Here is a 25,406-nt window from a genome sequence, read left to right as displayed (position 1 = left end):
ATAGCCGCACTCATAAAATGAAGTGCCCGCTATACCTTCTTCGCATCATCGGAGACTATCTTGCTAATGGGAAAGCTCAGATCGACATCGAGGGCCGTGAAACAGACATTTACTCTGGTCGCCCCCAAGGTGATGGAATCCTCTCAGCGTTTCTTTGGATTACTCTAATTGATGATGTCTTCTACATCCTTCTTTTTTTTCTACATCGTTTTTATATCTGCCTACGCCAATGATTTAAATATCGCCTGCAGCCACTCTGATCCAACCACGGCCACATCCAGACTAAATATCGCATGCAGTGCAGTCATAGACTTGCTTTTCTCCATAAAATTTCTGATCAATTCCCCTAAAATCATCTTTATGATTTTCAATTTTCATCGGAGCAATCGTCTGATCCCAGATAATCTCTCTTTAACTATACAAGGAACAACCATCTTCCCTTCCACCAGCACTACCTTTCTCGGCTTTCTTATTGACAATCTTCTCAGTTGGAAAAGGCACATTGAGCTAAAATGTACCTCTGCAACTCGCTTATTCTACTCAATGCGCCACTGCTTATCCCTCACCTGGGGCGTAAATCGTGTCCGATTACAAATCCTTTACAAACTTATAGTTGAACCCACCATTCTATATGGCTGCTCAATATGGGCTAAAAGAGCAACTTTGAAATCTACCAAAAAAATCCTAAGTAGTGCGCAAAGAAGATATGCAATTCAAATGCTACGCGCCTTTCGCACATCTCAAAATGAATCCTTGCTAATGATGTCAGGAATCATGCCACTTGATTACAGAGTCTTAGAGCTCACCACCATCAAATATCTTGAATTTAAGGACAAAAAAGTTCTCCAAATCAGCCTCTATAATAGCTGTCAATGCTATTTCTGCAACTAAGCTGGACATCCCTTACGACCGAGCTAAATGTATCCGACTTCCAGAGATACTTCCTTGGAACAGAAACCATCCGTAGGAAATTCAATCGGCTTCCTCGACAACACTCACCTCTGCCGATCCTTCGACAACCGGAATCTTCACAGTCACAGATGGCTCCATACGCAAAAATGGGGCTGGATTTTCTTCCCTTATCTGCTCGCCACAATAAAATCTTTCAAGCAGAAGGCCTTGCAACCCTTGCCGCCCTAGACTGGATTGTCTCAACACGCCCACTTCCCTCTCAAAACTACAAAATCTCTTCCGACTCCAAATCCGCACTTGCTGCTTCTACTCCATCCGCTTCCACTAAATCCTCCCAACCATTCTCTTCTATAGTAAAAATCTTGGCTACACACTGCACAAATATATTTTTTTTATCCCGAGCCACTCTGGCCACCCTGGGAATGATATGGCAGACGCTATTGCTAAAAGTGCCACCCAAAGCTGGTCCTCTCATCACCCATCCCTGCCGATGACAAAATCATATGCAAAAGATGTGATTCTCAACTACATCAACACTCTATGGAGAGATGAGTGGAAGTCCATGAAAGCTGGAAAGTATGTGCGGGCCTTTGTTCCCAACAGCAGCCAGTGCAATAATTCTCAACACCAATTCCCTTTCCTACCAGACTAATCAACTCCTTACTGGCCACTGTCGTTTAAACGGCTATCGCTTCAAACATGTTTCTTCGCCGCTTTGCTCTTGTCTTTCCGAAGAGGAAACGGTTAAACACTTTGTACTCAGATGCCCCAATTTTTCCATACATCGTGAGCCTCTTATCCGCGCAGTCCTCCAACTAAAGCTTACTTGGCCCCCTCAACTCTAAGTCTTCACCCAATCCAAATGTCTTCTTCAAGCCCGCCAAAATTTTTTCACGATAAAAACTCAGCGCCTAAAATAAGCTATGACGAATGCACGATTTGATACTCCGTTTCACTCCTCTCACATGTATCCTATCTAATTTTGTTTTTCTTTTGTTTTACTCCAAATATGACCATCACTGTACCCTAGTCTACTCTCTATGCCGTAATATTCTTTTCTTTTTTTTTGTTTTCTTTTTCTTTTTCCCATCGGAATACAATAAAGAGGAAACCATCATTATTGATAAGTGATAACGCCTCTGCAACTAACAAATAAAAAAAATATATATAGAGTATTTTATACTTATCCTACACTATCACAATAAAATTATTGCAATGAATAAATCTGTACATAGTTACTAACTGCTAAAAAAGGAATTTTTATAATTACATTTACATTTACATTTTTCTTTAAATTTGCAATCAAAAATTTCACAACAGACCAGGGTGTGACAAAGCGGAATTAGTGAAGCATCAGTAGTAGATGTAGTATTAGGATAAGTGATCCGATTTTCCCCTTTTCTCTTTCCCCCAAAATTTCATATCACTATAATGTCCGTTTTGGGACGGCCAAACTCTATCGACATTTGGAGATACTACGGCGCGACATTTCTTCTAAATCCATTAAGTAAAAGTTGATTGACCATTTTGGTTGTGATATTCATATTTTTAGTAACGATGGATTGATGACCTTATTTGTTTACAGCAACTTCAAATCAGAAAAAAATTAATTGTCGTCAGCCGAAGAAGAAAAAATTTGAATAATTTGTGCTGCAGCAAAACTAATCAATTAGAATTAAAAAATTATTGTTTCTAAACTTGAAATTGAACTTTCAAGTTTAGAAAACTCTGGCCTGTGTGCTTGTATATAACTAAATATTTTCTTGAAAATAATTACTGCGAAAAGTAATCAATTTAAAATTCCATCATTTGCTCAATCAATAATGAATTTTGCGTATCCGAAGAAAATTATAGCACCATTACAAGTAATCATATCTATTTTTAAAAATTTTTTAAATTATTTAAATTTCATCCTACAACAAATTGTTCTTGCAGTATTACTACATGCTTCAAGAACTTAAATTTAGATACTCTTTAAAGCCATGGATTTTGTTCATCATGCAACGAAGTACTTACATTTGAAAGTCGGCTGCCGTAACTTCGTTCACTAAACTGAACATCGCGCAAGATTAATAATATAATATAAGTTTAATATATTCCCGATAACACTGATCATCATTTGTGCACTTTACATGGAAAGGGCACTTTCCAAGGATGGCTACTATCGCTACGATAACCTTATGTTCTAAGAAAGCTTAAGAAAGCAAGCAAAACAATACAGTTTCACGAAGAAAAGTAACTTTTAAAAGTTACGCTTATCTTAACCTTATGAAAATTACACTCTTCTGTAATAGGAAAATTAGTCTAGTGTAACTATTTTGCCCATTCAGTAGAAATATTGCTTACACCACATCACTAAATAAATAAAAAATGTTTTAAGGGGGCTGGGTTGTTGTCTTTGGTGTCAAGGTGTTACAAGGGGGCGGTAAAAAAACTCGACAATTTTCGTTACCTAATTAAAAAACGGCTCCATATCAACCTACAAAAAAAAATTTTAGTATTTGGTATTTGATTCATTAGAAAATTAAACAACACTTACCTTGTTCATGCCCAAGCTAATTTTAGAATATTTTTTTATTAAACGCAATCGGATAAGAAAATTGTTAAAGTTTTCAGAATTCCCACAAATATCAGAGAAAAATTTAAAAAATGGTTTCGCTCTCTAAACATATACACGTTCTGATTTGCATCTTTGATTACGAACGATTTTGTAACTTTTTTCCTTATTTTGTAAATTAAAATGCATTTTAGCAGATTCAAAATAATTGTTTTTCTTATTTTAATTTTACCTTAATCGGTTAGTCCTTAGTCTGCATCCATTGATAGCTAGCTAATTTATCCAAAACAATGTTTTGAAATTTTAATGTCAACCTTGGGAAATTTTTGAAATATCAAACGGAGCATTACACGGTAGCATTGGTAATATTCTTTGTTGCAGTTTCATTCTTGAGGATCCAATTTTACTTTACTTGTTGTATTTTAGAATTGAAAATTACTTAGCAGTTAATTAATTCCAATGGGACTATTATGACTATTGGGCGGAAAACCCAATTCTAGTAGCACTGTTGAATCAGGGCGGGCCCGTAACTGGAGCCGACGTCTGCGTTTATTATGGGAAAGCAACGCCATCTAGTAAAGTTACTTACATCTTGTCATGAGGATATATTCAATGTTACATGACAACTACGCATATGAACGTAGCAACGTTGTTAACCGTGTTTTTGGCGAGAAAAATTTGGCGGGAAAAATTTTGCAAAAATTGCTTCTAATCAACTGTTTCCACAATCACCTCTTCGATCACTCACCATTTCGTAAGTTAAATTTTCAGTTTTTCAAATTTGTTAATGTTTATCTAAATTTTAAACCTTTTTAGTTTTAGAAAATGCCACCAATTCATTTAACCACAATTTCCGACGAAATAGAAGAAGCAATTTCTCAAGATGTAATAAAGCCAATGACCAGTTGTCGGCCACAACCGGCCGCCGCTACTCCTGGAGCACCTCAAGTCGATGCCGCTGCTGCTGCTATAGTGCTACATCTGCCACAACCGGCTGCCGCTACTCCTGGAGCACCTCAAGTCGGTGCCGCTGCTGCTGCTATAGCGCCCCCTCTTCTCCGTCGCGGGCGGCCACAACCGGCTGCTGCTCCTCCTGGACCACCACCTCAAGTCGGGCGGAGTGTGCCCATTGCCGCTGCCGCTGCTATGGAGCCACGTATTGTCGGTCGGAGTCGGCCAGTACCGATTCCCACTCCTCCTGGACCACCTCAAGTCGGGCGGAGTATGCCCATTTCCGCTGCCGCTGTTATGGAGCCACGTCTTGTCGGTCGGAGTCGGCCAGTACCGATTCCCGTTCCTCCTGGACCACCTCAAGTCGGGCGAAGTATGCCCATTGCCGCTGCCGCTGCAATGGAGCCACGTCTTGTCGGTTTGAGTCGGCCAGTACCGATTCCCGCTCCTCCTGGACCACCTCAAGTCGGGCGGAGTATGCCCATTGCCGCTGCCGCTGCTATGGAGCCACGTCTTGTCGGTCGGAGTCGGCCAAAACCGGCTACCGCTCCTCCTGGAGCACCTCAAGTCGGTGCCGCTGCCGCTGCAATGGAGCCACGTCTTGTCGGTCGCGGTCGGCCACAACCGGCTGCCACTCCTCCTGGAGCACCTTTAAGTTGGTCAACTTGGGCCTAGATTATCATGTCATATGCAGGTCCAATATGACATGTTTAACTTCTTGACGCAACAAGTTGGGACATCGGCAATTGTATTCATTAGTGTGGCAACGGAAAAAGGGATATCGAACAACAGTTTCCGTTTCGGTCAGTAACTTTTATATTTTATATTATTCGTGTTATTTATTGTTTATTTCTCATTTTTTCAGGTGATCCCTTTGTGGCCCGATACTTATCCAATGATAATTAAGTTGATGACAACAAAAGGGAAGCTGCGACTATTTTCATGAATCACCTGATTGATTTAGGAGTGGTGACCCTAAACGGACGTAGAGGCCCAGATTTCCAGGCTTATGTCGACAGACTGGATGCTGGGAGATGGGGGCACTACACTCTGCATAATGCACGTTGTCTAGTGGAACGGCATCTAGGCGCTAGAAATTTTGTTTTCTCTCAAACAGGAGAAGAGGGAAGATACAATTGCAGCCTGCAGTATCCCCGTTATCGAAAAGGTAATAGGATTTTAAAAATAAAAAAAAAATTCTAAGTTTTTTTTTATTTCTTTAGATAGAATTCACGTAGACAAAACTGAAACAAAAAAACGTGATGCACGGAACTTGGCTTTTTTTGAATTTGCCAAGCAACTTTACGCTGCTGGAATAATTCCAGCAGCTCGTAATTAATTTATTTTTTTTTCTAAAAATTTGAAATGTTTGAAAAACCAGAGCTATAGAGCCAATAAAGCCAAACACTTAAACAGCGCTGTTTAAGGATGATCCTCACGTGCACTGGACATCTTACGGGACTGTTTTCTTCTGCCTTGTGTGGATGGGTTACAAGTTTGGGCCCAGGATGTTCTTTTACTGCATGAAAAAGGCCACTGAGTGGCACGACAAGAAAAAGAAGAAACCGCAGTCTGAACAAAGTGTATTGGAATTGGTAGATCAGGTTGACAGGCAGACCCTGTTGGCGGATCAGGTTGCATCGTAAGTTCTTCAAAACAGTCATTCAACATTATGTTTTATTAACATTTTCCTGTTTTATATATGAAAATTCTGATATCTTTGAACCAAAAGTTGGATGCGCTAGCTGCATCCCAGGGAACAAAGAGTAATCAAGATTGAACATTCATTTTTTTTACATCCATTGAGTGGTTTACTATTTGCCAATACAAAAATTTCCACTCTCTTGTTTCTTTTCTTCTTTTTTATTGGTTCAAGCAGCTTCATTGCTTTCAAGTTTTTTTTTCATCCTGGGATAAGACGTACAGAATTTTATTTTTAAAAATTTTAAAATCTTTCTTTTCTCGTGCAGGTAACATGAAGGCTTCGAAACATCTGCATGATGAGGAAGGGGCACGTGATCACAGTTCTTCGGACGAAGCTGGTGGGCCAGCAACTGGTGTACGCTGTAACCACTGTTTCTGCGTAAAACCAAGTAAAACCAAGGTTCCTTGGTTTTACTCGTGAAGCCGAAGCTCAAATTGTCAAATCAATCGATTGGTTGATGAAGACTATTGGATATGAGAAGTTTATTCTCATCGGCCTAAAGCAATATTAATTCCGTAATACAATTAGATAGTACTGTAATAATTATATTTCACTGTATAGCATGGGAGGATTTCTTTCGTCGGCTTATGCTCTAGAGCATCCCGATCGGGTTATCCACCTTGTATTGGCAGATACCTGGGGGTTTCCGGATCCTGCTGCTCCACCTGGGAACGATGCAGCACAACTCACAACACCTCTCTGGTGGAAACTTCTCCATCTACTCCACCGTATGGCTAATCCACTGTTTCTTCTCCGAGCGGCTGGACCCTTAGGTTTGTTCACATAATGTGTGTATCCAGCTCATGTTTATCTTACTTGTATTCAATTTTGAATCTACTAAACAGGGCTCACAATGATGAGAAAATGTGGAAGCTATTTATACCGAAAATTTTAGGTAGCGGTGGAAAACCCCGTTGAAACAATTTTCCAGTATCTTTTCCAGTGAAATGCACTTATCCCAACGTAAGAACGTTTAAAACAATATTAATTTCGTTACTATTGGCTAAAAAGTTTTCTTTTTCTTCCATATTTCAATTTAAGTGGAGAATCGGCCTTCCATTCCATGGTTAGTAATTCGTGTTTTCATTAATATTTATTTTCTAAATAAATAAATAATTTTATGAATAATTTTCGATGCATAGATGGTCAATTCGGACTTCGCACGATTTCCCATGGTCGACCGTATCATGGAATTTCCACCACATATTCCAATTACGTTTATCTACGGAGTGAATTCTTGGATTGATGGGCAGTCGGGCCGGATTATCAAGGAGCGAAGAAATGGATCTACAGTCAATCTCAATGTAAGCGGCTGTTTTTCTGTGTTCAGTTGGATTTTTAAATAAAGAGGTCTTCATTTAGGTTCTTCATGGCGCCGGGCACCATGTGTATTCAGATCGATCTGCTGAATTCAATGACATTGTTATGTCAGCGTGCGTACGTAAAACCAAGGAACCCTCGGCCATCAGCCAATAGCTAATGGCTAGCTCCCAGCTATCAGAAGGGGATGAATTTTATCACCAAATTGCAAAATGGGGCCTGTACATGGCTGAAGGGGTTTTTGGATTGGCAACTGTTGCGGTAGCCAAATTACCCTTATGTATTTTTATTTTTTATTCGTCGTCCCACTTATCCCTAGCCCCAATTTTAATATTTTAAACTATAAGTTAAAAAAAGTTTTCGTAAAGGAGAAAGGACAAAGTAATCTACTTCATCGCTAGATTCAGAAAAATGAGCGACCTAAAAACCAGTATGATATCTGGTTTGGAATACGTAAAAAATGCACGAACATGAAAGAGAACCTCTCTGAATGCCAGTGCTAGACGGAATAAAGTTTCTTCCTTCGCCTTTAGTGGCCCTCTACCGGACATTTCTACGCGTCACTTAACACAAACAATGTAAGCACACATGTCAGAGTTGCCAGATTAATTCAAAGAGACTCTTCACATCGTATTTTCTCGACATTTCAATGATAATTCTAGACGAATTAGCTTTTAAAAGCTAAGTAGAATAAAAATTCTTAAATAAGTTAGCTTGAGACCAAAAATTAATGTAAAAATTGTGGACAATATAGTATGAGTCCCCTAAAGGGGCAATCGAGATTAAATCACATTTACTGCATACTGAAGATATACAACCACAGGTTGGGAACATACAAAACCATTAGATTATGAAGTTGAATTGGAACCCAGAACGATTAACTTTCTGATGGAATTTTTGTAGAGTTATTGTTTATTCACACAATAAGAGAATCTATTACTGCCGAGCGGGAGCATCGCTAGCCTCGGTCGTCTGCGATTCACCTAAGTTGTGTACGAATGCTCTTCAATCCTCATATGAGTAGGTCAGCAATAACCAGAATGAAGGAATCAGTAAACATCTTGCAAGTCTTATCGTAATTTTAATAATTGTTTAAATTTTACAATTTCAAATATTTGTTTTCATAGGATTATAATTATAACTGTTTATCAGCATATATGTAACAATGGTGGCTTTAACAGCTGATTAACATAAGGACAATCACTACCTATTTAAAACCTGGGAAATGTGGCAAGAACGGTTTGCCATATCATCCAACAACGAAAACAGATATTAATCAGCGAAAACCTACAAACCATATTACCCCGCCATTAATATCTTCCATCAAGGGCCGCTCCCTTGGTTTACAGCAATAGGGTACACGCACGTAAAATTAAATTTTTTTATCTATCTAGCCTAAAGTAATTTTTCACGGGGATAATTTTTTCGAGAGGTTTGTTACCTCGAAAAAATTTATTTCGCGAGATATTTAAGTGCAACGTTGTATTAGGCTCCTCCTTCCCAAATTTGGCTGTTCAGCCATCTTTGGTGGGAGGAGCCTAATTAAGGCCCCAAACAATGCAGACGAACAGCTGTTGAGTCAGTTTTAGCTGTTCTTTTCATAATCGATCCGGTATTTCAACCGGATAAATGGGGATCATAATCTGGTTTCTGGTGTCGGATTACGGGCCCGGGTGGGCAGGGACAGAAACCAATTGGAGCTGTACAATCTGATCAGTTGTAGTTTTCAGGGCTGCTGACAATTCAAAATATTTCAACTTACCAGTCGTTGGTGCTGCCATGTGGAAAACGTGTCATGTCGTCGTGGTCAACTACGTACATTGGATAGTCCTTTGTTTCCTCCATTTTCTAAAAAGGCATCCTATGGAAAAATGGGGATATATATTTACTAACCAATCAGTGCAGTGTGCATGAATTCCGGATCGTTACTCAAGTCATGGTGACCAGCTTTTTCTAGTTTTTGCTTAAGTTCAAAACATGTTCTATTGATGTAGTTCGTAATTCTTGGTGAAGAAGATAAATTGACATGATGTTCAATGTCTCAGCCTTTAACCACCTTTGTTTGTAAAACCCATTGCAAGCATGGTCTCTAGGACATCCTTCTCAGCGCCGGGGCCTCCATTAAGACCACATTTGCCTGATTTGCCGGGTTGTTCGGTAGCACCTTAAATACAAAATGATTTTTTCAGCTCAAACATTACAGTGATAATGCAAAACTAAAAGGGGGAGTTTCAGGGAAAATTCATTCACCTGGGAAACCAGTCCATCTTTGTTTGGGGCTCCTGGTCCATCGGAGAATCCATCCTTGCCGGGGCCACCGTGTTGTCCAACAGGGTCGGCAACCCCCAGATTTTCTACTGGGGTCACCAGGTTGGTCATCTATGCCAGGTTTTTTGTACATCAATAGTGTCCTTGCAAAATGTGACGATGTATCCACCAACTTCCTTATTTTTATAGCGAACATCACCATACGAGAATTCAATTTCTTTTTCCACATGAACAGGCAATAATACTGCAAAAAAAAACAATTACACAATCTGTGATTTCTAATGAGCAATTTTAGACACACCACCAGCCTCCAAAATGTTCTCGTTTATAGAAGGATGATTGATGATGGTCACCAAAACATTAACATGGTTGCATCTCTTGTTGAGACAAACATCACGTTCTTTTTCTTTTGTTTCTTTCTTTTGTGGCTGTAACACGTGTTTTAAACTTGTTTAGATTGCTTGCTGTATATACCGTTAGAATGTCAAAGAAAACAAAGAACTTGCTGAATATCCCGCTTTTCGAATTCTCTCAAAAATTCCAATTAATGGATTTTCATACGTTTCTCCTTTATTGATGTTCATAGTGATATCTTTAATAAAATCTATTGCAAACTTCTTTGCTTTTTTGTCTATACTTTTATTGATGGCGGATGAAAATATTCTATAAAACCACATTCCTGCCAGGTACAAGGTTACATCTTTTCGAAACATTTTCGATACGTTCATAATGTTATATCCCTGCCTGGCCTGTTTAGTCATCCATCGGATTTCCAATTATTGCCCTCTAATCTAAGTGAGAAAGGTTGGTCTCGAAAGTGTCACAATATGACATCTATAGGATTTTCCAATAACATATTTTGGGGACATACGCGTTTTAAGTACCAAATTATGTCCGATTCATTATCCAAAGGACATCCTAATTGATAATTCATGGGAAAAAGACAGTTGGCCCGAAATTTGCGAATATGGAAGGCCCATAGGAAATCAGTTTTTTATCCTTCTTTCGTTTTTTCATCATCTTGATGTAACCAAATTGGGATGTTCGGACATCCAAAGAATACCCCAAAAGAGTTTTTGCAAAAGTAATGACTATGTATATAAAGAACCCATCGCAATAATTGGCTTACTTTTTTCACTCACACATTTTTTTTTATTGTTCAATGTTGCACCCCTCTCCCTGCACCCCTCTCTCACCCATTTATTTTAAGCAGCTATCTCTGTTCTACACAACAGCAGAACTCGCCTCGCTCTCGCTCCAGCAGCTTGATGGTTTCAAGCGTTTTTTTATCTCTCAGGCATTCTTTACAGGTGCATCAAATAATAACATTATGATACGACTTTTCTTCAATTAATCAGACAATAAACAGCCGTTTTCCAAATTCAATTTTTCTATGTTTCATCAGTTTCACCTGTGGGTTCTTCTTCAGCCCTAATAAATTCGATGGCTCAAAAGTTTTCTTTTTGTGAGAACATCGAGCTGTAAAAAAATTCATTATGACCAATTATAAATATGAGAATTGTTTTATTACTTACAGTTTTTTTCTTAAAATGGAAGCACTGAGCTGTAAAAAAATTACAAAGATCAATAATAGTCAAGATTTGTTTTACTTAGTTAAAGAGTAGACGTGCCGTTTCTTCTAAAATTCGGGTTTTTATTTTTTAATGTTCAATGGAATCGATAATGATTTGTTAATGAGTTAAATAGACTAAGAGTTTCAAGAGTGTTCATATTGCAATATATTTTAAAAAAAAATATGTGGCAAATATGCTACAAATCTGTAAATTCGGTCCGGGATTTGGTGGGATGAAAGAAGCAGTAAAAATTTTTGTTTTCTTTGGCCAAGTGAATCGTGGGATAATTAAGATTCATCGTATGAATGGGAAACGATGTTCGTCGACTTTTATTACCATGCACTAAACTAAAACACAAAACAATCAGGAATTGCTTAACAAGTGCGATTAGCATTTAGCAAACTAAAAGTCCATTTTCTCTTGATTTTATTGTTTTAGAGATCCCACAAACGAAAACATGTTGTCCTTTTTCCTCAATATCCATTACTGTATTCCCTGATAACAGGTTCCCTTTAGATAGACCAATAATCTTTTAACTGCTCTCCGTTGCGCTGGTTGCGGATTTGAACAGTACTTCGCTACTTGGCCAACGGAATGCGTTATTTCCTGGCGTGTAGCATTTGTAAGATACAAAAGGGCTTCAACTACTGATTTTTTATGGGACTTTCGTTATATAGTTCCATAGCCTCTCCCTCTCACTAGTTGGAAACATTATGTCGCATTGAGGCGGGAGTTTGGGTCAGTGGTCGTTAGGACTTCTAATTTTATGTTTCCTGAGTAGAGTTAGAATAATGTATCTTTACGAAATGAAGATTTGATTATTTTGTCTTTCACGTTCCATGTAACGGGGAGAAACTGGGTAGGTGGAAGGTTGCGAATTTTGAATTCACTTGCCATGTTGTCCACAATAGGTAGTGAAACCTCGTCTCCTTAAAAAACGAATATAGACACTTTATCCATCAACGGCTGGAAGTCTGTTGCTTCCAGTTTTCCATTATGGGTTTTCTTCCATAAAATTGGTGGTTGTTTAGTACCGTGGAGCCCTTTTGAGAAGTACGGCATCACCCTATATTTGCTAGCCACGATTGACATAAATATACGAAAAAAAAACTCGGTTCTGGAACTTGGAAAAATGTTTCTTCAAAGTCAACGCCAGGTCGTTGAGCGCAGCAAAAAGGTATCAGACGTCATTTAAAGCGAGATGGTACTTCTCCTTGCCAAGGTTTATAATTCCCAATTAATTTTTGTCAAATTAGGACGTAGCTAGCCGGCAGTTCTGAAGGAAAGACAAGTTCCCAAGACTTTTTATCTATTTGGCATCTATATTCTTCAGTCGCAGCGACAGTGTTGACTGTTTTCTCAGGGGTTGATGTTGATGCTGCTAAGGCTTGCTTAACTTGACTTGCTTAACTTGTTTGACTTGCCGTAAGGTTATTCGAATCTAATTCGATTGAAATAATCGAGTATTCCGTAGCAACCAGGCCAGAGGTTCGTTTTGCAACTCATTTTCAGTAACACCGCCATGATTTTCATTGCCAAGTAAGGCGTGCAGCGCCTCAGACAGCGGATGAGACAAGCCTATAGGAGATTGCGTAAAAACAAAACAAAACATTGCGTCTTTTACTTTCCAGATCAACGAATCAAAAATGCTCTTCAAGGGTGAAGCTGCCAAATTTCAACGTCTCATAAGGACCCGAAAAAAGGAAACGTGGGAAAGTTTCTGCACAAACGATATGAACAACGATCATCAAACATCACTCCACTACCTAGTGAGAAAAGATAATCGCAGCAGCAATTCCTCCTCTCCGTAAGTTGACGGCAACATCATGAATTCTCCGGTAGACATTGCTAAAGCTTTCGCCTGCCACTTTTTTAAACCCGCTCTACCCTCCTCCGACTGCCATACAGCCCTAATTTAAAAAACGACGTTATTCTTTCTCATCCCATATGTCATACTCGTCCAATCACAATGTACGAGCTAGAGTCCCGCCATTTCCACCCAAACCAACAAATTCCACCGGAATCGACCAATTATCATCTTCACTAATTCTTGCTACCCACCCATGTTATGATCATTTTCTTCTGAAGATGCTTAACGTTTCCCTCTCAAACGGTTGGTTCCCTTCATCCTGGAAAATTGCTAAAATCACCATAATTCAGAAACCGAACAAATCCAACTATGAGCTACTTGGAAACTATCGTCCAATTAGCGTGCTCCCTTCTTTCTCAAAAATCTTTGAACGTATCATCCTCTCTAGACTGAAATGGATCGCTACTGAAGGAAATTGGTTCAACCAAGGGCAACACGGTTTCAGAGAAGTTTGCTCCACCGAAACAGCCGCTCACGATTTGGTTCATCACATCGAGACCCACTTTTCGAAAAAAATAATTTACTGCAAGCGCTTTTGTGGACATAAAGGCAGCGTTCGACTCAGCATGGCACCCTGCAATAATAGCCGCACTCAAAAGAACTGCCCGCTATACCTTGTTCGCATCATCGGAGACTATCTTGCTAATGGTAAAGCTGAGATCGACATCGAGGGACGTGAAACATACTTTTCCACTGGTTGCCCCCAAGGTGATGGAATCCTCCCAGCGTTTCTTTGGATTACTCTAATTGATGATGTCTTCTACATCCTTCTTCCTTTTCCGGTTTTTATATCTGCCTACGCCGATGATTTCAATATCGCCTGCAGCCACTCTGATCCAACCACGGCAACATCCAGACTAAATATCGCATGCAGTGCAGTCATAGACTGGCTTTTCTCCATAAAATTTCTGATCAATTCCCCTAAAACCATCTTTATGATTTTCGATTTTCGTCGGAGCAGTCGTCTGATCCCAGATAATCTCTCTTTAACTCTACAAGGAACAACCATGTTCCCTTCCACCAGCACTACGTTTCTCGGCTTTCTTATTGACAATCTTCTCAGTTGGAAAAGGCACATTGAGTTAAAATGTACCTCTGCAACTCGCTTATTCTACCCAATGCGCCACTGCTGATCCCTCACCTGGGGCCTAAATCGTGTCCGATTACAAATCCTTTACAAACTTATAGTTGAACCCACCATCCTGTATGGCTGCTCAATATGGGCTAAAAGAGCAACTTTGAAATCTACCAAAAAAATCCTACGTAGTGCTCAAAGAAGATATGCAATTCAAATGCTACGCGCCTTTCGAACATCTCAAACTGAATCCTTGCTAATCATGTCAGGAATCATGTCACTTGGTTACAGAGTCTTAGAGCTCACCACCATCAGATATCTTGAATTTAAGAACACAAAATTTCTCCAAATCAGCCTCTATTATAGCTGCCAATCCTATTTCTGCAACTTAAGCTGGGTATCCCTTACGACCGAGCTAAATGTATCCACCTTCCAGAGATACTTCCTTGGAAAAAAAATTTCTCCAAATCAGCCTCTGTAATAGCTGCCAATGCTATTTCTGCAACTAAGCTGGACATCCCTTACGACCGACCTAAATGTATCCACCTTCCAGAGATACTTCCTTGGAATAGAAACCACCCGCAGGAAATTCAATCGGCTTCCTCGACAACACTCACCTCTGCCGATCCTTCGACAACCCGAATCTTCACAGTCACAGATTGCTAGATACGCAAAAATAAGGCTGGCTATTCTGCCCTTATCTGCTTTACATCCGAACTAAAGCATTCGCTCTCTGGTTCCCTACCTCGCCACACTACAATCTTTAAAGCAGAAGGATTTTCAATCCTTGCCCCCCTGGACTGGATCTTCTCAACACGCCCACTTCCCTCTCAAAACTACGAAATCTCTTCCGACTCCAAATCCGCACTTGCTGCTTCTACTCCATCCGCGTCCACTAAATCCTCCCAACCATTCTCTTCTATAGTAAAAATCTTGGCTACACACTGTACAAATATAATTTTTTTGTAATCCCGAGCCACTCTGGTCTTCCTGGGAATTATATGGCAGACTCTATTGCTAAAAGTTCCACCCGAAGCTGGTCCTCTCATCACCCATCCCTTCCGATGACAAAATCATATGCAAAAGATGTGATTCTCAACTACATCAACACTCTATGGGGAGATGAGTGGAATTCCATGAAAGCTGGAAAGTCGGTGCGGGCCTTTTTTCCCCACAGCAGCCAGTGCAATAATTCTCAACACCAATTCCCTTTCCTACCAGACTAATCAACTCCTTACTGGCTACTGTCGTTTAAACGGCTATCGCTTCAAACATGTTTCTTCGTCGCTTTGCTCTTGTCTTTCCGAAAATGAAACGGTTGAACACTTTGTACTCAGATGCCCCAATTTTTCCATACATCGCTAGCCTCTTATCCACGCAGTCCTCCAACTAAAGCTTACTTGGCCCCCTAAACTCTACGTCTTCACTCAATCCAAACTTCTTCTTCAAGCCCGTCAAAACTTTTTCACGAAAAAACTCAGTGCCTTAAGTAACCTATGACGAATGCACGATTTGATACTCCGTTTCACGCCTCTCACATTTATCCTATCTAATTTTGTTTTTCTTTTGTTTTACTCCAAATATGACCATCACTGTACCCTAGTCTACTCTCTATGCCGTAATATTCTTTTATTTATTTATTTTTTTATTTTTCTTTTTCCCATCGAAATACAATAAAGAGGAAACTATCATTATTGATCAATGATAACGCCTCTGCAACTAAAAAATTAAAAAATACATATATATAGAGTATTTTATATTTAACCTTGACTATCACAATAAAATTGTTGCAATTAATAAATCTGTACATAGTTACTAACTGCTAAAGCAAGAATTTTTATAATTAAATTGTGAAGCATCAGTAGATGTAGTATTAGGATAAGTGATACGATTTTCCCCTTTTCTCTTTCCCCAAAATTTTCATATCACTATAATGTCCGTTTTGGGACGGCCAAACTCTGTTGACATTTGGATTTACTACGACGCGACATTACTTCTAAATCCATTAAGTCAAAGTTGATTGACCATTTTGGTTTTGATATCCATATTTTTAGTAACGACGGATTGATAACCTAATTTGTTTACAGCAACTTCAAATCAGAAAAAAAATAATTGTACTCAGCCGAAGAAGAAAAAATTTAAATAATTTGTGCTGCAGCAAAACTAATCAATTAGAATTATAAATTATTGTCTCTAAACTTGAAATTGAACTTTCAAGTTTAGAAAACTCTAGCCTGTGTGCTTGTATATAACTAAATATTTTCTTGAAAATAATTACTGCGAAAAGTAATCAATCTAAAATTCCATCATTTGCTCAATCAATAATGCAGTTTCCGTATCCAAAGAAAATTATAGCACCATTACAAGTAATCATATATATTTTTAAAAAAATTAAATTATTTAAATTTCATCCTACAATAAATTGTTTTTGCAGTATTACTACATGCTTCAAGAACCTTAATTTAGATACTCTTTAAAGCCATGGATTTTGTTCATTTCATGCAACGAAGTACTTACATTTGAAAGTTGGTTGCCGTGACTTCGTTCACTAAACTGAAAATCGCGCAAGATGCCTTTGTTTAATATATTCCCGATAACACTGATCATAATTTGTGCACTTTAGATGGAAAGGGCACTTTCCAAGGATGGCTACTATCGCTACGATAACCTTATGTTCTAAGAAAGCTTAAGAAAGCAAGCAAAACAATACAGTTTCACGAAGAAAAGTAACTTTTAAAAGTTACGCTTATCTTAACCTTATGAAAATTACACTCTTCTGTAACAGGAAAATTAGTCTAGTGTAACTATTTTGCCCATTCAGTAGAAATATTGCTTACACCACATCACTAAATAAATAAAAAATGTTTTAAGGGGGTTGGGTTGTTGTCTTTGGTGACAAGGTGTTACAAGGAAGCGATGAAAAAACTCGACAATTTTCGTTCCCTAATTTAAAAACGGCTCCATATCAACCTACAAAAAAAAATTTTAGTATTTGGTATTTGATTCATTAGAAAATTAAACAACACTTACCTTGTTCATGTTCAAGCTAATTTTAGAATATTTTTTTATTAAACGCAATCGAATAAGAAAATTGTTAAAGTTTTTAGAATTCCCACAAATATCAGAGAAAAATTTAAAAAATGGTTTCGCTCTCTAAACATATACACGTTCTGATTTGCATCTTTGATTACGAACGATTTTGTAACTTTTTTCCTTATTTTGTAAATTAAAATGCATTTTAGCAGATTCAAAATAATTGTTTTTCTTATTTCAATTTTACCTTAATCGGTTAGTCCTTAGTCTGCATCCATTGATAGCGAGCTAATTTATCCAAAACAATGTTTTGAAATTTTAATGTCAACCTTGGGAAATTTTTGAAATATCAAACGGAGCCTTACACGGTAGCATTGGTAAGATTCTTTGTTGCAGTTTCATTATTGAGGATCCAATTTTACTTTACTTGTTGTATTTTAGAATTGAAAATTACTTAGCAGTTATTTTGGTAGAGGAAATTACATATCCTGATTTATGATTTGTGATATCTTAAATTCCGCAAAATAGAAACGGTTCTTTTGTCGCCCGTTTATAAGGATCCCATCATACCGAGGATATTCTAGGTAAATTCGTTTTATTTTTTTAATATATGCCAATTTGGTGCTAATTTTAAATTTTTGCTGGTTAATTCCTACAAAAAGTGCCGAAAGGAATTTCGGCTGAGCTTTAGAAGAGCATCACAATAAAAAAATTATTGGTCTTTGAGTGGTTTTCTCAATAGTTGTTAAAAAATGATATTCTTCTCTTAAGAATTTTTGGAAAACTGTGGGAATTGGGTGCAGGTGGGATAATAAAACATGTTTTCAACAATATTTTCTTCGTCTTTACTTGATTGGAAACTCTTCGCATCATCCACCCACAGAATAACAGCCATAGAGTACATGTTAAACAAAGAATATTTTTGCTGGCTTATATACCGTTTATTAAGCTAATTGCTTATCTCTGAGAGTTGTCTCTGCAACATCTTATTTTCGCGGAAACCACTCTTAATCAAAGCGTACCGAACTCATCAGCGCAGACTCACAACTACTTGCAGACCATTCACCAGAAAGGAGTAAATATGGAATCTAATAGGTTGGAAAGCACAAATTAAATGAAATTGAGTTAATATAATTACTTGGAGTAAAGTGCTTTCTTCAAAGCTAAACGCTTTTTTCTTCAACCGCATGAAAAAAATTTAGTCACTCCTAACTGATCCTCTAGAGAGAATACCAAGAACCACGAATAAAAATTGACATATTCTTCCTCCAAATAACGCAGACATTTTCACCGCGTCCACGGAAATCTTTTGAAAATGCAACTAATATTTACATAGAATTGTAGGTTGTTTATTCTATAGTTTAAACGTTGTTAATTTCAGTATTCATGATGGATGTTTCCACTTTCAACTTACCAATAATTGCGCTGGGCGAAATGCAGTACTTTCAATAAGTAATATGCAGACTAAGTGTGTGTTAAATCGCTGTAAATAAACAAAAAAAAACCTAGGAGGGGGTGATAACTTGTTTTATTTGTAACTTATTGTTCATGTCTTTATACTTATTGTCAAACTTCATTTATTTTGTTGTTATTATTATTATTATTATTTATGCTTTTTTTCTAACGGAGAAAAAGTGGGTCAAAATGCTTCATCTGTACGATAAGTTCGATAATGCAGTTTCAGGAATAATTCAATGGTTTTTCATAAAAGAATGTTAAAGTTCAAATATTCTTGACCTCAGGAAAAGCCTCGCAAATATTTTCATCTAAATGGGGAAAGATATATCAAATCTAGTCCTAAATCAAAAAGGTTTGGTTAGTCTTAATCCTAATGCATAGTAACTCTTAGAATGTATCCGAAATTTCGTGAATACATAAGTACTTTCTAAATATTTCGTTCCACCGCTTCAGAAAACAGCGAATTGCAAAAATGGTTCGTAAACTGTTTCCCCCATTTTCAATTCAGCAAATTACTCTGCCATTTCGTAAGTAAAATTTATCAAGTTTATTCATTTTTAAATGTTAATATACATTTTTTAATGTTAATATACATTTTTTAATGTTAATATACATTTTTTAATGTTAATATACATTTTTAAAATTTTTGAACATGCCATCAAATCGGCAAATTCGTCAAATTGATAGTCTCACATCATCCACCACACCTGACCCGATTGAGGTGCAATTGAAAAGGTAATAACCCATGTGATGTCCGACGATCCTCATGGAACAGCGTAAGGAATTGGATGGAAATTGATGTGTTTTTGGATTTTGGATTAGGGAGTCAGGGGAATGTATCGCAAGAAGAAAGAGAAACCCCCAAAGAATCTCCTTTCTAAGCTTGAAATTCAGGAGGAAATGAGTGATGTGTTAAGGGAGCTTGTTTCAAGGTAAGTTTTTTAAATAGTGGTAAACGGTAATACCATCCCCTCTTCTACCATGTTGTAAGCATGAGGGTATATTCAATTTTGCATGGCAACTACGCATACCGTGCTTTTGTTGCAAAAAACGTGATTGCAAAAATTGCTTCTTAATTAACTGTTCCCACCATTCAGCAACTAACTCACCTTTTGTAAGTTAAATTTAAAATTTCTCCAAATTTGTAAATGTTTTCCTACATTTTTAACATTTTAGAATATGCCACCAATTCACGAAATTTTTGATCCCTTACCCACAACGTCCGACCCAATTCAAGATGCAATTCTTCAAGATGTCATGAAGCCCATTACCAGTGCGCTGATAAAGGATAATCTTCACTGGACATCGTATGGGATGTTTTTCTTCGGCCTTCTTTGGATGGGGAATAAGTTTGGGCCCAGGATCTTTTACTATTGTATGAAAAAGGCTACGGAATGGCACAACAAAATAAAAAAGAAACCGCATTTTTCTGAAAGTCAAATGGAAATGGCAGATGTGTTGGCGTAACACGTGGCTAGGTAAGTTCTTCAAAACAGTCAGTCAACAATATGTTTTTTTAACATGTTCCTGTTTTATCTAGAAAAATTATGCTATCTTTGAATAAGAAGTTGGATGCTCTAGCTCCATCCTCTGGGAACAAAGAGTAATCAAGATTGAACATTCAGTTTTTATTACATTAGTGGTTTACTATTAATACAAAAATTTTCCACTCTCTTGTTTCTTTTCTTCTTTCTATTATGTGTACCAAGATTGAGATATTTATAGATTTAGGATGGAATACAAATTTATTGATCCCGATTTATCAAGTGTCCCAGCTATCGGAAGGTGATGATTTTTATCACCAAATTGCAAACTGGGGCCTGTACATGGCTGAAGGGGTTTTTGGATTGGCAACTGTTGCGGTAGCCAAAATTACCCTTTGGCCACCACTTCAATACAACTTACGTGAGAAGTGGGACTGGCCTAGTCAATCCAAGGGTAAGCCTCCTTATTCAAATGTCCTTATTAAAATCTTGTCTCGTGCAGGTATGCTGTTTCGCCGGCAAAATGCTGTTTCTGCTGCCAGCTGCCAGGCCAATTGGAGGTGGTAAGTAAATGCGTGTTTTAAATAACAAATAAATGTTTATGTTTTTTTTTTTTAGTTGAGCCGAAATTGGCGACTGTTGATATCTACGGCTTCGCTGCCGAGGTATCAGCCATCGTGTTGAAGAAGGAGTTGCCGTGGATGGAAGGAACGTTTAGGCTAGTGCTCATGGCAGTAGCCAAGTATTGGGGGTGGCCTTTCCTCAAATACTTGTGGGAAAAAGTTAAACTAAAATGTAAGTATCAGTTTCTATTTCTAGTGCGTCAGGTGTCCCGGGAAGGTTTATTTGCAAGGTTTATTTGAATAAATTATATATATTTGCTGTTTTTTCAGGGAATGCTTACCACAACAAAGACCAAACCAAAAACCAAAAATATGTCAAAATCCCCCTTTCCCAACCAGCAAACAACTCAGCGATGGAGCAGCTGCTCATTAAGCAATTTACGGTATTAAAGGAGATCAAAGTTTCCGTGGCATTCCTGGAACCCTCTACAAATGACGTACCAAAGAAATTTGGCCAACCAACTGGTCCAGGCGTGGGAGACCAATAAAAGTGCGTCGGGTGACCCCGGGACACCCACCAACTGGTGTCCCGGGAATTTACCCCTCAGAAAAAGCAATATGTTTCTTTTTTTCAATTCAAGCTAATGCAATGCAAATTTGTGGCTATTAACCTAGAAATTGTTGCTCAATCATATAAACATTGTAAATCAGGTCGCAAAGGTTGCTACGTTGACAGGTTGCTTCTTCCAGCTCCCTGTTGTGGGTGCAAGGCCAGTTGATCCGAAACTGGTTTCCGTCGATGTTGACGGCCTCGCGGCTGATCTATCCAAAATCGTACTGGAGAACGAGTTGCCGTGGTTAGAAGGCACCTTCGGGCTGGTGCTTATTGCAGTAGCCAAATACCTGGTGTGGCCCATCGTTAAAAAATACGTGTGGGAAAAACTTGTATTAAAATGTAAGTATAAGTTTCTATTTCTAGTGCGTCGGGTGTCCCGATGTGAATGTATTTGCAAGGTTTATTTAAATAAATTATAAATATTTGCTGTTTTTTTCTGGGCAAGCTTATTTCAACAAAACCCAAACAGAAAAGGAAACATCCGACTTAATCCCCCTTCCCGGCAATCCATTGGAGAAGCTGCTAAATCAGCAATTGGCGGTACTAGAGGCGATCAAAGTTTCCGTGGCATTCCTGGAACCCTCCACAAATGACGTGCCAAAGAAATTTGGCCAACCAACTGGTCCAGGCGTGGGGGACCAATAAAAGTGCGTCGGGTGACCCCGGGACACCCACCAACTGGTGTCCCGGGAATTTATCCCTCAGAAAAAGCAATATGTTTCTTTTTTTCAATTCAAGCTAATGCAATCCAAATTTGTGGCTATTAACCTAGAAATTGTTGCTCAATCATATAAACATTGTAAATCAGGTCGCAAAGGTTGCTACGTTGACAGGTTGCTTCTTCCAGCTCCCTGTTGTGGGTGCAAGGCCAGTTGATCCGAAACTGGTTTCCGTCGATGTTGACGGCCTCGCGGCTGATCTATCCAAAATCGTACTGGAGAACGAGTTGCCGTGGTTAGAAGGCACCTTCGGGCTGGTGCTTATTGCAGTAGCCAAATACCTGGTGTGGCCCATCGTTAAAAAATACGTGTGGGAAAAACTTGTATTAAAATGTAAGTATAAGTTTCTATTTCTAGTGCGTCGGGTGTCCCGGGAAGGTTGTGAATGTATTTGCAAGGTTTATTTAAATAAATTATAAATATTTGCTGTTTTTTTCTGGGCAAGCTTATTTCAACAAAACCCAAACAGAAAAGGAAACATCCGACTTAATCCCCCTTCCCGGCAATCCATTGGAGCAGCTGCTCAATCAGCAATTGGCGGTACTAGAGGCGATCAAAGTTTCCGTGGCATTCCTGGAACCCTCCACAAATGACGTGCCAAAGAAATTTGGCCAACCAACTGGTCCAGGCGTGGAGGACCAATAAAAGTGCGTCGGGTGACCCCGGGACACCCACCAACTGGTGTCCCGGGAATTTACCCCTCAGAAAAAGCAATATGTTTTTTTTTTTTTTTTCAATTCAAGCTAATGCAATGCAGATTTGTGGCTATTGCACGAATTCTAGAAGGAAAGGCAATTCTTCCAGAAGGCAAGTCCAAAAAGGCAATTGCCTTTTTGGTAAGGCCAGTTGCCTTTTTGGTTGGCTCTGAAAAGAACCGAGTGGGCCGAGACTCAGCAGACATCCGTCTCTTTTCAGCTCTCAGTGAAGAATGGTACCTCTTAGTGAGTCTTAGCCTACCAGAGGGCAGTTATAAAGGTCCGGACGGCTTAGGCTCCACCCAGTGGTGGGCCGAGATAGCTACAACGCCATCTGCACGGCTATCTTTAGGCTCAGCCTAATTGTGGGCCGAGATCCGAGTGGGCCGAGATTCAGTCAGGTGGGCCGAGATCCGGGTGGGCCGAGATCTGACTGGGCCGAGATTCAGTTAGGTGGGCCGAGATTCAGTAAGGTGGGCCAAGATCCGAATAGGCCGAAATTCAGTCCCCCACGCCGGGTTGTCGCCACCTCATAAGCGCGCGTTTTCTCTGTTTAACAGAGAAAAAGGCGCGCGGGGTGGAAAGGGGGGGGGGGAGGGACTAGAACGGGCCAAAAAATTAAAACTGCTTTCAATTCACAATTGACTACTTTCAATATGACGCGAAAAATCTGAAAATGAAGAATGTTGTTCAGCTAGTGAACCTCTTCATTTCAGAGTTTTCCGCGTCTTCCTAGCTCTACCCGTTCATTAGTTATCCCCCCTTAAAGTACCCTAATTTGCATATGGCTCTACGGAGCGTTCCCAAACTTAGGGCTCGAGTTAAAAGTGACCCTGCCCTTAATAGGAAAAATCTTTAAAAAAATCAGCGTAATGCTACCTATAATGGCTACGGCCAAAAAAAAATTCAACAAAATCCGAAGAAAATTGGATTTTTGGGAACGCCGAGAAAAACGCCTTTTTCCATAAGGTTCTCTCGCGCGTTCCCAAACTTTAGGTAGGTACTGTACATAAGGACGATCATTAACCATTTCCATTAACCATTTTTTGTTCTTGCCATATCATCCAACAACGAAAACAGATATTGATCGGCGAAAACCTACAAACCATATTACCTAGCCATTAACCTCTTCCACCAAGAGCTCCCTTGGTTTACAGCAATTGTTCTAAAAAAAACCGTGCCTACGGGCGCTATTACAGCGCAGGATTACTAAATAAATTCCAAGACACGTCAATAAATTTCCAGTTCCGCCAAGTCTTATATTGTATTGGTTTCTAAGGAAACACTATCAAACTTAACACAATGTATCAAATAAATGCATCGCTTCAACCGCCCATCACATTTCTCGCCTGTCAGAGCAAACAGTTAGATTCATATTTCAATTTTTGAATCACTTTTGTTGGCTTACCGTTTTGAGGAGCCCTGTCAAGACGAGTGAAGTTTCTTCACACATTTTGGAACAATCACGTAATTTTTCCATCTGCAGAAAGGAGAATTCAATAATTTAGTTTCGGGTTCCAGTTCTACATTTTTAGAAAGCAATAACGAACATCTTCAATTCGACGATCGAGAAACTCCTAGGTGCTTCGAAAGTCTTCACTTTTATCCTGCATCATGCTCAGCTAAGTAGATTTGTAAACGGCAGCCAGCACGGCTCTTTTAGTGTACCATGAAAACTAAAGGTCAAAGAGAATGTTACGAAACTCGCTCATAACGTAATAAACCTTTATACAATTGAATCTTACATCCGGCGAAGTGTCTCCGGCATGGTGCCACATGTCGTCAACGAGATGAGCAAGCAATTTCAAAGAAGATGGAGCATTGGTGGGCAGAGCCATCAAACCCATCGCTTCCGTCCATTTCCCAGTGAATACGTGCTCCGCATTCATCCTCAATCGCTTCTCAACAGCCAGTCGTAATATCTTAAGATCGTCCTTCGCCCTAAAAAAAATCAATAGTAAAACTTGGGAGCTGCTTTCTCTAACAACATGAAAAAAGGCTATTTGAAATTTACTTTAGAGGATCGAGTTGAGCCTCCTTAATGTCAGCCGGGAGCTCGGAAGCCAAACGTTCGTTCGACTGCTGATAGACATGATGAACTAATTCGACTCCACCTTTCGTGAAGAGTCCGTGAGCGACACCGGGATAGCCTAAGCTTTCAGCTCCTGAGTAGAGTACAAATTAAATAGTTTCTAAAAAAAAAAGACGGAAAAACAAGACGCCGGACTCACTAATGCAAAACACTTGGGAAAATATGCAAAATTGGGGCCTAGAATATCGGTTATAACTTCCAAACGAATGTCCCCTTTTGAAAAAATACGAATGATGGTGATAGAATGATTATTTAGCTATCGAATGAACCCAAGAGGGGATTTCTATGTGCTAAGATGTAATGGAAATAATGTTTAAAAAAAAACACTTTTTTCCCATAAGCCGCTGTGTAAAAAAAAAGAAACACTTTTTAGCGCGGAAAAAAATGGATTTTACGTTTTTTTTTTTTAAATACTAAATCTCTTGATAACTGCACCAAAATTACAACACTTATAGAATGAAAGATTTTCTAACATTTAATATTTTTTTAAATTGTTTATTTCAATAAGAAAGTA

At 38.8% G+C, this 25,406-nt stretch overlaps 1 protein-coding gene and 1 long non-coding RNA gene across 2 annotated transcripts; one reads left to right on the top strand and one right to left on the bottom strand.

Moving 5' to 3' along the window:
• The first annotated feature begins 4,294 nt into the window (after positions 1–4,294).
• On the top strand, positions 4,295–5,095 carry LOC124203503 (basic proline-rich protein-like). The gene has a single exon (XM_046600178.1). The coding sequence runs from the start codon at positions 4,295–4,297 to the stop codon at positions 5,093–5,095; it is 801 nt and encodes a 266-aa protein (XP_046456134.1).
• An 18,956-nt stretch (positions 5,096–24,051) lies between these two features.
• LOC124204963 lies at positions 24,052–24,961 on the bottom strand. Its single transcript, XR_006879169.1, has 5 exons — positions 24,815–24,961; positions 24,546–24,741; positions 24,351–24,476; positions 24,209–24,280; positions 24,052–24,149 (listed from the first exon to the last, which is right to left on the bottom strand). It is a non-coding gene; the product is annotated as an uncharacterized LOC124204963 (long non-coding RNA).
• Between the last annotated feature and the right edge of the window lie 445 nt (positions 24,962–25,406).

Source organism: Daphnia pulex, chromosome 10, assembly GCF_021134715.1.
Source record: "Daphnia pulex isolate KAP4 chromosome 10, ASM2113471v1".
Classification (NCBI taxonomy): domain Eukaryota; kingdom Metazoa; phylum Arthropoda; class Branchiopoda; order Diplostraca; family Daphniidae; genus Daphnia; species Daphnia pulex.
This window is presented reverse-complemented; position numbering and strand designations above follow the sequence as displayed.

What these genes read in the sequence shown, in the direction of transcription:
- LOC124203503 (XM_046600178.1), top strand. Translation starts at nt 4,295, where the DNA reads ATGCCACCAATTCATTTAACCACAATTTCCGACGAAATAGAAGAAGCA.